The sequence below is a fragment of the Etheostoma cragini genome, chromosome 15 (assembly GCF_013103735.1).
Source record: "Etheostoma cragini isolate CJK2018 chromosome 15, CSU_Ecrag_1.0, whole genome shotgun sequence".
NCBI classification, from domain to species: domain Eukaryota; kingdom Metazoa; phylum Chordata; class Actinopteri; order Perciformes; family Percidae; genus Etheostoma; species Etheostoma cragini.
In genome coordinates, this window is record NC_048421.1 from 20,638,558 (window position 1) to 20,651,298 (window position 12,741).

Here is a 12,741-nt window from a genome sequence, read left to right on the forward strand (position 1 = left end):
AATTTCTCTTTTTTACAGCAGCCGCTGTGTTGCTTTTTTAACTAAATACATGTTCAAACTCGCTGTATGGGTGCATGAGTATTTCCGCCGACCAATTTGTTTGTGGTTGTAACCATGGTTAATCGTAGTATCATGGCTCCATTCATGCTGACTTTTTATTGCGGTGGTGCATGCGTTTAACTTTGAGTGAACCTACTCTGAGTTGGTTGAACCAACTCAAATCAGCTGTTCTAGAACTAAAAACTCATCTCAGGGTAAATCAAGTCAGAGTTCAGGGTTTGACTCAGAGTTTGGTAAACCCCCTTCCTCAAACAGACTACTGAATCTGATAAGTAAAGAAAATACTTTGCAACTCATCTAAGAACAGTTTAAAAACCACAATAACCAAGACAGGGCTGGGACAGCTTGGGACATTATTTCCAGAAATGTGAGAAGAGACAAAAACATTTTGCAGGCTATGGGACCTTCTGCCTTTTTATTGGAGTTAAAAGTCTTGAATCAAATAACACAGAGAAATGTGACTTTATACAAACACTTTAATTATGACAGTGACATTTTGGAACAAAAAAATAAATAACTGGACATTATTTATGTAGTTTCATGAAGATACCACGGGCATAGTGACTGTAAGTATCTGGGGAAAAGAAGACAAGGACAAAGTGTAATGTATGTTAAGAGAAATAATGTAGTTTTAATTCATTTATAAATCCCTGGACTTTATTGGCTCAGATATGTTTCAGCAAAGGTTCTGTTCATGTTCAAATGTTTCTGCGCATTCAAACATTCCACATAATCGTCTTATCTTTTTCTTAGTTTAAAAAAAAAACATATTTAACAAAAAAACATCCATTTTATAAGTGATGGGGACAAAAGAACAGTATCATAATCTGAATTTGGGCCTGTTAGTGTGCAGTACATACTATATGCTTGCGTGCGTGCTTGTGTACCTGAGTGCTGTTGTTGTACTGGGCCACACTGTTCTCCTGGTGGATGATGAAGGGATGGAAGATGTCCAGATGGAAGAGTGAGGGTCGAGCTGTCACCACAAGGCGGTCCTCTCCAACGTCCAGAACCAGAGAGCGGGACGACGGCTGCACAAGAGACAAGTTGACCCAGCTGAGACTCTGCTACACTCATTGTCTCTGCATCTAACTATCATGGACTGCAGAAGACGTGGTGACGTAGAACTTGACATGACAACATCACATGCTAAAAGAGCTCATCTGACTGTATTTTTTTTCATGGATTAATACGGCATGGACTAGTAAGAGAAGACTTCATCTGAACTGATTGTTTACAAAAAATAGGATTCTAGAAAATTACAGATGCATGTTAAATTTTTCATACTTATACTGGATTACTGTAATTTTAATAGCTCTGAAATTGATATTCTACCCTGACAAGAATAAAAGTAAGAGGAAAACTCAGTAAGGGATCTACAGAATGATGGAAGAAAAAAATACTGGTGACGTGTCACCTGTAGGGCTCAGCCAAATGCAATCTCTATTCAAATGCTTGGTTTTTGCTTTGTACATATGCCCATATTACCCCAAAAAACCCAAATAGCCAAATGAAATAAGGAATACAATTCCAGCAGGGTTCATTATGCATAGTTTTCTGATAACTATGGGTTTTAGTAGTTTTATGATGCTACAAAAGAGGGTGTATCCTCATGATTGACTGCTTTGATTTTCAACCGGCTCTGTGTCACTGTGGTTCCAGAATTCCAATGTATGAAGAAAACTCTAAATCACCATGTTCTGCCTTGCACATGGAGATTTAGAGTTTGCTTCATACATTGGAATTTTGGCAATTTATCTATTTATCTCTTCAGCAATTTTGCGCGGTATCACAAAATATCTCCCAAATGGTTGTGCTATGGAACTGAAAAAAACAGTTTAAGTTTAAGTTGAGTGGCAATTTGGTTGTGTTCCTTTTTGTCCTATGTGTTATTGTTTTTAGGCCTTTTTCTGTTTATATACTGTTTCCACGTCAAACTTTCCTAACGAAAAGGTTTAAATGGATCAGAAGAAAAACATAGGGTTAGAAGAAAGCGGGGATACTAAAGCAGTGATTCCCAAAGTGGGTCGGGACCCACAGGGGGGTCGCGAACCAGAGAGGGGGGGGGGCGTCGCAAGTTGATTTCCAGAAATAAAATGAAAATTTTAAAACGATTAGAAATAGCATATGTTAGCCATGATTTTAACATAAGATATAACTAGTGGCAAGATTTAAAATAAAACAAAGCTAATAAATAAAAAGGGAACAGTTCTTTTGATTTGAAACAAGGGCAAATCATCTGACGTCCGAGCTGGAGGACGCATTGGTTGAACTGTCAAGCGGCCGAACCTTGAAGACAGCGTGTAATTCTAAGACGCTGGCTATCCAGGGCAGCTTTGGATGTGCTGATGGCATTTGGCACTACCTACTTGTGCGAAAAGACTTTCTCGGCACTGATATACCTTCAAAATAAATACAGATCGCGATTGAATGTGGAGGATGATCTCCGAGTAGCGGCCTCCAACATTAGACCAAGATTGGACTTGCTGTGCTCCAAACGTATTGCACATCCATCTCATTAGGTGAGGTTAAGTTCAAATTAAAGTATTGAGTAAATTACTGTAGAATAATGTTATATCTGTTGTGTTATTTTGTGTTGTCAATATGCTCGTGTTTCGGATACGCCTATAGTGCGTGCACGGTTGCGCGGAATGTTTATATACGTTTATAGTGGGGGGGGTCGCAAGTCACTTGCACCGTTACTTTGGGGGTCGTGGGCTGAAAGTTTTGGGAACCCCTGTACTAACGTGTGTTTATGTACAGTAACAGTCTGGGTAAGGTCTGGACACACTTTCCAAGAACAAGAAAGATAAGTCCAAATCTTCGACAGGTACTGTATATGTGTGTTGTATTCCTCACCACTCCGGGTAGCTTTATTTCTGCAATTAGGTACTCTGGATCACCAGCAGGAGGCTCTACAAGCAAGGTGAACTCTGGTCTGGGGACGGTGAGGAAATGGACAAGATCAAAAACAGACACAGAGAAAGACTGACCAGAATTGGAAACACAAAGAAAAACAACAGCTGTAAAAGTCAACCTGTCTCACAATTTGCTCTGACTTTGAATAGTATGTTAAAAAGGCAAATAAGAAGAGGTTTACCTTTTGGCTGTAACAGTGGAGCTCTCCCTGTAGGAGAAGAGACATAAAGTAAGAGATACATACACGCGTGTGATACAGATCATAGAACTCAATGAAAAGCCATCCTTTCTCTGTGCTGTTTTTTTTAACTTTTTCAAATTAAGAGAAATGTACATGTCTTAGCCCGTCAATACACAGGAAATTCCCATACAAGTTAATGATCTAATATAGTCTTTGTATTCTTATAGACTTTAAAGGTCACAGGAGCCCTGTAGGACTACAACCATTAATGCAAGTATCCTGATTTTATGAGCTTTATCTGATTAAAGTTCCTTTTATAAGCTGAAACTACAAAACGAAACTTGGCAGTTATAAAAGACATGTCTGATTATCCCTCATCGAAGCCAGATTCCAAAAGAATATCCTTTGAAACACAGTTTACTGTGTCTGATAGAAAAAAGGAATTCTGCAACAGGCTCCAGATGTCACTCAAGTTTTATCACTCAGAGAGAGAGTCAGAAGGACGTACTGAGGCTGCAACTCTTGAATCACCGGCCTGCTCTTTGTCCGGATGTTTTGCTCGTTTACAGAACCCAAAAACTTTCTGTTCTTCATCACCTTCCAGTCTGCAGAAATAAATAATAAATCAATAAAAATCAACATCTGCTCCCAAGAACACACCACACACACACACACATTTCCTCCCAATAACACTTGTTATTAACACCAGAGACTAGAGCCGGGCCAATATTAGACTTTTTAAGACAGATTTGCAGTTACGCACCTCTACTTAGCTCCAGATTGTACTTGTTCTCCAAACCCTCTAAAGAGACCAGGATAACAAACTGCTGGAACAAGGGATCCATCTACAAGACACATTTCATATTGTTACACATTGGAAGGTTAGGACTTTTGTTTCTTCTCACCAAGCATCTATACCAAAGCCAACAGGAGGCGTAACAGAATATAAGTATGGCCATCTGTTGTTTAAGTGTAGAAAATCACAGACAACACAGATGACTCAAAGGAACACTACACACAGTGGCGAAGTTTGATGTTTCACATTTACCTCAGCAAACAGCAATAGACAATTTTATTTGGTAAATTTTAGATTTGTTTTTATTCAGCATACTATTGCAATTACTGCTGACTAATCGGAGGAGACACGGCAGCAAGAAGAGCTCAGAGAGAGAACCGTACTTTTAGGACAACAAAACATTTTTTCCTATTCCAGTAGACCCCAAGAGTAAAACTAAAACAGACAGAAACAGACCTGGCACTTCTGGAAGAACTCCAGGTTAATGACCACATCAAATGCTGTGCAACCCTGAGAGTCTGAAAGAGAGTAAAAAGACATACAGATGTGGATCATGTGGATTGGGAAAAGTAACTGATACATATTTGGAAAAGTAGGCCTAAATAATAACTATTTAAAGAAACTTTAAAGCGCCACATTTGAGAATGGAATTTGGTGTGGTTCATGTAAGCCTCAGAGAAAACAAGAAGTTCACATGAAGTTCACACTTGGCGTAAACCTGCAGAGAACATCAGTTTTGTCATCTAAAGTATCACTATAAGATTGTTTGGAGTATTCTTTTTGTGTACGTGCAGTGCCACTGGGATCACCCATTTCAAAGTTTACTGTGACTACAAACGGAATATGTCCACACATTACTCTTGTGCCAGGAGTTCAATGCCGTGGTTGATTATTTAACCCACCGGACTTTAAAAAGAAGAGAGGTGTAACTGCAAGGCTTTTCTATTGCTGCAAACCACCACCAACGTAGCTTCTACAGAAAGTGCCATTAGTAACATAAGAAAGCATGTCTTGCTGTGCAAAACGCCTTTTGTAATGTACATTTCTTGCCGTGATAAATTATTACAATGAATTAGTATTAGTAATGACACTAACTCAAAGATTTGGGGCCAACATGCAGCAAGGGGCCCGGGGTTGGATTTGAACCCCATGCCGCTGCAAAACACTCCGCCTACATAGGGCGTTAACTGTGTGGACCAGATGTTGCTCCACAATGAAACTAGCTTTGTGCAACATTTAGGCCCTGAGGGAGAACAGCTGTGATTTGTATGTTATTATTATTATTTAAACATTGAATATTATTCTGTTGCACACAGGAATGTAAATGAAAGGCTTATTAATAACTAAAAATGACGCTAGATCAGAGTTGAATTGCATAAAAATGTAATGGAGGACAATGAAGAAAACAACACTAACAAATGTACTATGTGTTGTGTGTGCCTTTAGTCACATACTATTGTCTACTTCTGCGTGTGGCTCGCCGAGGCTCATGGGAACTCTGAAGCCGCTTGGATCTTCTGATTGGAGCAGTTCCACCAGCTCCTCTCTGGAGAGTTCAGGTGGCATTGGGACAGAGTTTGACTGACAGATGTTGACAAACACCTTCTGCTTTCCTGGCACTGAGAAAGTCTTCACACACATGCCTAAGACGGGGTGAGAGGAGGAAGGGAGAGACAAAGATGAAAACAACAAAGCCACAACAACAATATTTCATATCCATGGACTAACTGTGGCACTTTGACAAGATTTGATTTAACTCGTGTTTTGTATGTAGCCAGGTGGACAAGGGTTTTCTCCTTAAGAAGTGTTATGTATTTTGCTTGTGGGATACTGTAGTAGCATTCTTTTTCACTCAAGGGGGAATTGTTATGCTATGAGTAGCAGGCAAGGCAAATCTCACGTTAGCGCCTAGTTTTGCAGAGACACCAGAAACAAGGCAGCGGCAGTACCAGTAGGTGACTGACTGCCGTGGCTTGGATATCTGTTTATGTGTAAGACAAATATCCCTATAAAGTTCGGTAAAATTATTTAGTATTCCTGACAATTTCTGTAGATCTGTAAGAGTTTTGTGTATGTATCTCCGCCACGCTGAGGGCAACACTGGACAGCGAGGTTAGTGTAAGTAATGCTAAAGTACAAAGTATGTCAGGCAGAATTATCTCCTAATGTATGTATGCTGACTGTTAAGCGATGTTCATTTGTATGTTTTCTGCTTAATTTAGAAGGGAGATATGTGTGTGTTGAAATCCAGGTATGTGTACGTGTGTCTTGGAGCACAGGCTGCACATTGGAGTGAAAGTGAGTTAATTATATTTTTCTGAAAATTATTTCTGAATTGTAAGAATATTTGCAGGAGAATATGTGGTTAAGAGTGTATTTTTATACTTCTCATGGAATCAAAGTAATTATTTGGAAGTGACTATGAGTTGTGTGGCTTAACAAATGTACTTAACAATTGTTTGTTTATTTTCTTTATTTAGAGAGGTGCCACTACTGTTACGGCTAGAGTTAGCTATCGTCCGAGGTTTAGTCTAATGAAGTTGAGCAATATGAGTTTGAGCCTAGTTATGGTTGCTGTGGATAGCCCCCATCAAGTGCTGGAACTGTTAAAGCTGATGGTTTTGTCAGACAAAGAAATAGGGAAAAATTAACATTCTCTTTGGTTACAGCCATAATTGTCCTAAATCCTCAAATAAAAAAAACTGTTCTTTATTAAGCTCAGTCAAGGGAAACCCTCCCCCAAAAAGTAATTTTATCGGTCTCATCATTCTTAAGTAGGCCACATGGAAGAACTTACCAGGTTGTGGTCGGATTACTTTGAAGTCTGGGTTTTCAGTCTGCATCTTTCCCACTGTCTAAAGAGAAAGCCAGCAGTCTCCATAAGTTACTGAATGGTATGCTGACACATTGGTGTCCACAAATTTGTACACATAGTCAGCTAGATCAAAAGATGACATAAAAAGAAAAACGAACACAAACAGAAAGAAAGACCACTAATGTGCTGATGATGTGGCAGGACGAACTAGAGGAAAAGGAAGCTGGTGTTTTACAACAGGGTTTTAGTACATAGAGTTTTTGTATGGTGTAGAATTAGCTTGTTATACGTATTAGACATTTACACAAAATCATGCCTCATCTGGAATGCAGCAGAGGATGAAAAAAGGGATGCAAAAAAATTCCCAGACTAAATGTATAGACCTAACTCAAAGGATTTAAAAAAAAATAACATTATGTTTGCAGTACATCACAGGCCTTCTGTGCTTTTATAGTCGTGGTTATGTTTATTCATCCAGCTCACTCTCGGGCCAAATAGATTTGGGAGGGCTGCACAGTCTTTAACTGTTACTAAGGATACTGATGTGTAACTGACAGTACTAAGTCAGTATCGTTATAACAATTCTCTACTTTTGCTCCTCTTACACCATCACCCTAGCCTGACTAGCCACATCAAGATGTTGGGTCTGGGAACTCACCATTGATGGGGCTCAATCTGAGGGGTTGGATAAATGGTTGTCGTAGCAGGGAATTCACACCGAACCCTTGCAACTCTGCTGACCTTATGTTAAGCCCGCCCACCAACTCTATACACGATGTGATTGGCCTGACCAGAATTTGGTTTTTCCAGCTTGCAAGTCAACGAAGAGTTGCTAGACTGACCCTAGCTTCAATTAACATTTGCTGCCGCTAGGGTGCGTCTAGATTTCTAGGCTACCATCACCCTGTAATTCTCACTTGTGTTGTTAAGCTAAAGTAACCAGTTCACTTTAAAGCAATATTACCTGTAACAGCAGCTGTTGATACAGCTCTTCTTGCTGCTGTAAGTCCAGCTCGGAGTTGAGGAGTGAGGAGTCTGTTGTCATGGCTACAGACAAAAATCTGTTAGTGAATTCAACATTCAGACACAAAATATAACAATTAAAGGATAATTCTGGTAAAAAAAAAGGTTTGTGGTAGTATATGCACTGATCCAATACCATGTAATTCAGCCCCGACAAAAAGCCAACTTTAAAGTAGTTTCACCTGAATAAAACAGCTGTTTGCTGACGTGACGTTAGCTTCCCTCTAAACAGCTCATTTTCTTCATTGTTCAGAAGTAAAAAGAACTGATATCTATCACCTGCTGGCTGCTGTTAATACTAAATGCATCATAAAGCTGCATGTTAAACATTGTTGTTCTAAAAAGCCTTTTAAAATCTCAATGACGTCATACACATCACACGGCCAGAGATACTGCTTTGCAGCAAGCTCTGAGTCACTTCCTTGGTTCTCTTGAGGCATCGACAACACAGCTGACAGATTAGGCTCTCCCTGTCAATACACATGTTAGAAAGAGGTTTGCTAATGATTTAAAGACCAAATTGAAATTTTCACTCAGACATTCTGGTTCTGCTTCGCATCAAGCAGGTTCTCTGGTTGTAATCAGTCCTTCACTGACCAATCAGCATTCATTAGCAGAATGCTAGCATGTTATGGGCAACAACAACTCAACCTGTGAGAAATTGAAAGGACTTAAATACTTATTCATTCAAATTTTGACCTATAATCCATGTTGAACTTGCAAAAACTACAATCAAATCTGAGATTTCTCAACGACAATCAGGCGAAAGAGAAAAATGTAGCCATCTAGCTTCATAAAGTCCCATTCATTTTGCACCCGCCTGCGATCACCTCCAGTGGAACTCTGGTGGAACTGCAACCAAATTTGGTACAATGGGGCTAAATCGGGAGTGAACAGGATTTCTGTAGACGGGTGCCACTACCCGATGTGAGCTGAGTGCCGATTTGAGCTGCACATACATCACTTCGCAACAAATAGCCTACAAGATGCCCCACTTATGGCGGTCCGTCTGCGGCTGCAGGACATGGAGCTCACCACCAGTGTTTCAGTTTGACTGTTAAAAATAAAAATGTATTTATTTAGAAGCGGGCTGGCATCTAGTTAGCTAACGCTAGCTGCCGCACTCAACTAAGGCTGCACATATATGCTGATGACCATGGTGATTAAGATTAAGATGGACTCCAAAGACAAGACAGTGCTCACCTAACTGGCCAATAGGAACGTGGCCCCGCCCATGACACTATCTTACATTGAGAGCAAAAACGACTTCGGTTTAGATTTTTTTTTCTTTCACACTTATAGCAAAAATACATATTTGACAGTTTAAAAGAGTATTGAGAGCTTTTTTTCTCACAAATATTTTTAAAACATTTAACATTTATATTTAAAGAATTTTAATCTAAAATATTATTTTTTGCTATTGTATTATATTATTTTTTTTCTCCCCTAAAATGCTTTTTTTCTATAAGTGTGATAATTTTTTCTCTCAAACATTTTTTTCTCTACGATTATTTATTTTATCGCATGTTATAAAGAAACAACTCTAGCTCCATCGGAGACCACTAGGTGGAAAAACCAGAAGGCACATCGTAAACCGTTTAAATCTGCACACTCACATCTCACATCGGCAGTCGACTCACCTGTTGCATGAAAATAGGATAAGGGATTAAGCCAGGATATTCAAGTTATCCTGGATGAATTTAGCTTGGATTTGTTTGCACGAAACCAGACTGAATTAAGCCCAGCCAAGTAACCATGAAGATTTATTTTTTGTGGCTAGCCTGGTCCGACATAAACGTGTTTAACAGTTATTCCGTTGTCTTCTGCAAGTGTTCTGCTTTATTTTTATTAACATGCATTAGCCTACTTGTCACTATTGTTGTCGCGAGTTGGATTTAAACCCTTCTACATTTGTTTAGATGGTTAGAAATAGTTGCACTGGCACCCTGATGTGGAGTGGGACTGTTCCCGGTGGGACGGTAGTGTGTAGAGGCAGTCTGGCGTGCGGCCGCTGCCCGGTGGCCGCTGCCTACCGGCCGCTGCCTGCCGGCCGCTGCCTGCCGGCCGCTGCCTGCCGGCCGCTGCCTGCCGGCAGACCTGTGCATCGCGTCAGTGTCCGTGGTCCCAGCTTTAGGTTACAGGACGTGCTCCAACGATTAAGTGGGACAATATTAATGTAGCGATATTCCCAGATGATATTAATGTAGCGATATTCCCAGATGATATTACTGTAGTGATATTCCCAGATAATATTAATGTAGTGCTATTCCCAGATGATTTTAATGTAGCGATATTCCCAGATGATATTAATGGCAGACTGGTCAGAGACCAATACAGTCATGATTTAATTTTCTTGTTGCTTGTCCTTCTCTAATAAAGGGTAGTTTGTGTTATTCCTTATAATAAGTAGGCCTAATGTTTTTTTTATTATAGCTTACATTGGTTTCATTACCTTCTGAATAAGTCTCACATCACCAGAGTAATAACGTGGCCTATATACAGTACGTATATAGTTTACATTCATCATACTGGGAACACCACAATGCTTCTTAATCTTTTTATTTTGGTGCTGTCACTTGTCAGAAGAATAAAAAAACATGAATATTGTTTTTCATATGCTCACAGCGTGTATTGAAGTCACTTACTTCTTTTTCTTGTTGTTGTCCCTTTCTGATTTTTCTGTATGAACATTAATTGCACAAATAATTAGGAATATTTTATAGAGATTATTGAATGGTTGTAAAACATGTTCTCACGTTGTGAATAAGCGTTTGAAATTAAGCCTAAAGTCCTTAAAGGGTCCATTTCCCGAGGAACATTAGTTCCCTCTGCTCTCTTTTGAGGCAAAGGCTCTATTTTTAAACCCCACACATTCAGTAGGTCCGCTTTGTTGGGCTTTTTCTCTCCGTTTGATAAGAGCCGTATTTCCCTTTTTGAATATTCTTCCCCTCCTCGTTACTTTCCATTAGAAGCAGCTGCTCATTGGGTGAAACATATGGCGCATGCGTCTTCTCAATTCTGCATCAGTAAATCTGTGATCGATACCGTGGTCTATTTGAGAAAGCCGTGAACGTGCACTTATCCCAGCTATCTACACCTGGCTTGACATAGCTTCACCTGTTCATCTTGGCTCGGCAAACGTGCAACCGATTAAGCCGCGATGAGCAGATCACACTAAGTCAAGCTGCGCTTTTTTACATCCTGGATATCTTTATTCTACTTTCGTGCAACAGGGGCCTGTTGCACGAAACTAGGATAAGGGCTTAAGCCAGGATATTCAAGTTATCCTGGATGAATTTAGCTTGGATTCGGTTGCACGAAACCGGATTGAATTAAGCCCAGCCAAGTAACCATGGAGATTTATTCTTTGCGGCTAGCCTGGTCCAGAGCAGGCTAACAGCCAGGCTAAAATTAATCCTGGAGTCTCATGTGTCAAATCAGCTGCCGTCTGCTCCGACATAAACGTGTTTAACAGTTATTCCGTTGTCTTCTGCATGTGTTCTGCTTTATTTTATTAACATGCATTAACCTATAGGATTAGTCACTATTGTTGTCGCGAGTTGGATTTAAACCCTACTACAGCTGTTTAGATGTTTAGGAATGGTTGCACTGGCACCCTGATGCGGAGTGGGACTTTTCCCGGTGGGACGGTACTGTTTCGAGGCTGCCTGGCGTGTGGCCGCTGACCGGTGGCCGGTGACCGGTGGCCGGTGGCTGGTGACCGGTGACTGCTGCCCGGTGGCCGTGGCTGGTGACCGGTGGCCGCTGCCCGGTGGCCGCCGCCTGTCGGCAGACCTGCGGGTCGCGTCAGTGTCCACTCTCTCTGTAAAAGTAGAGATGAGCAGCGCATCGTCCGTGGTCTCAGCTTCAGGTTCATACAGGACACGCTCAGAAGATTAAGTGTGACAATATTAATGTGGTGATATTCCCAGATGATAATAATGGCAGACTGGTCACAGAATACATTCATGATTCATTTTCTTGTTGCTTATCCTTCTCTAATAAAGGACAGTTTGTGTTACTCCTTAATATGTAGGCACAATGTTTTTTATTATTGCTTACATTGGTTTCATAACCTTCTCCATTAGTCTCACATCCCTGGACCAATAACGTGGCCCATATACAGTACAAATTACGTTCATCACACCGGGAACAAAGCAATGGTTCTTAATCTTTTTATTTTGGTGCGGTCACTTGTCAGAAGAATAAACCATGAATATTGTTTTACAAATGCTCACAGCGTGTTTTGAAGTCACTTACTTATTTTTCTATTTGGTGTCCCTTTCTGATTGTTCTGTATGAATATTAATTGTAGCCTACAAAGAATTAGATATAGCTTATAGAGATTTGTGCATATGGTTGTAAACATGTTCTCGCATTGTGAATAAGGGTTTGAAATTAAGCCTAGAGTCATTAGGGTCCATTTCCCGAGGAACATTATTCCCTCTGCTCACATTTTAAGGCAAAGGCTGAATAATAATACTTTTTTTTTATATAGTGCTTTACATGGTAGGCCAGTCAAAGACACTTTACAGTAAAACCAGCATATTTATCACATAAAAACAGAAACATGAAACTAGCATATTTAAAGCAATTAAAACACAGTGTAGCCTACAACTTTGTAAAATGTGGAGTGACTATAGGCTAAGAAGATATTTTTACATCCTTACACATTCAGTCGGGTCCGCTATGGTCTGTTCGGCTTTTTCCCTCCGTTTGATAAGAGCCGTATTTCCCTTTCTGCATATTAAATCCTTCACCTCCTCGTTACTTTCCATTTAAGCTGCTGCTCATTGGGTGAAACATATGGCGCATGCGTCTTCTTAATTCTGCATCAGTAAATCTGTGATCGATACCCTGGTCTATTTGAGAAAGCCGTGAACGTGCACTTATCCCAGCTATCTACACCTGGCTTGACATAGCTCCACCTGTTCATCCTGGCTTGGC

General features: G+C 40.2%; 1 protein-coding gene across 2 annotated transcripts in view; it reads right to left on the reverse strand.

The window, feature by feature from the left end:
• Positions 1-518: 518 nt before the first annotated feature.
• Positions 519-12,741, reverse strand: part of pih1d1 (PIH1 domain containing 1) — a 14,452-nt gene continuing 2,229 nt past the window's right edge. Inside the window, exons 2-11 of one of the 2 annotated variants that reach the window (XM_034893723.1) lie at positions 7,736-7,832; positions 6,754-6,811; positions 5,411-5,599; positions 4,413-4,474; positions 3,924-4,005; positions 3,669-3,765; positions 3,161-3,187; positions 2,920-2,998; positions 948-1,091; positions 519-634 (exon numbers count right to left, since the gene is read on the reverse strand). In XM_034893723.1, coding sequence (XP_034749614.1) covers positions 599-634; positions 948-1,091; positions 2,920-2,998; positions 3,161-3,187; positions 3,669-3,765; positions 3,924-4,005; positions 4,413-4,474; positions 5,411-5,599; positions 6,754-6,811; positions 7,736-7,832 — 871 coding nt within the window. In that variant the 3' untranslated portion in view covers positions 519-598. The remainder of the gene's footprint in view (positions 635-947; positions 1,092-2,919; positions 2,999-3,160; positions 3,188-3,668; positions 3,766-3,923; positions 4,006-4,412; positions 4,475-5,410; positions 5,600-6,753; positions 6,812-7,735; positions 7,833-12,741) is intronic. The other variant, XM_034893724.1, reaches the window with a different exon arrangement.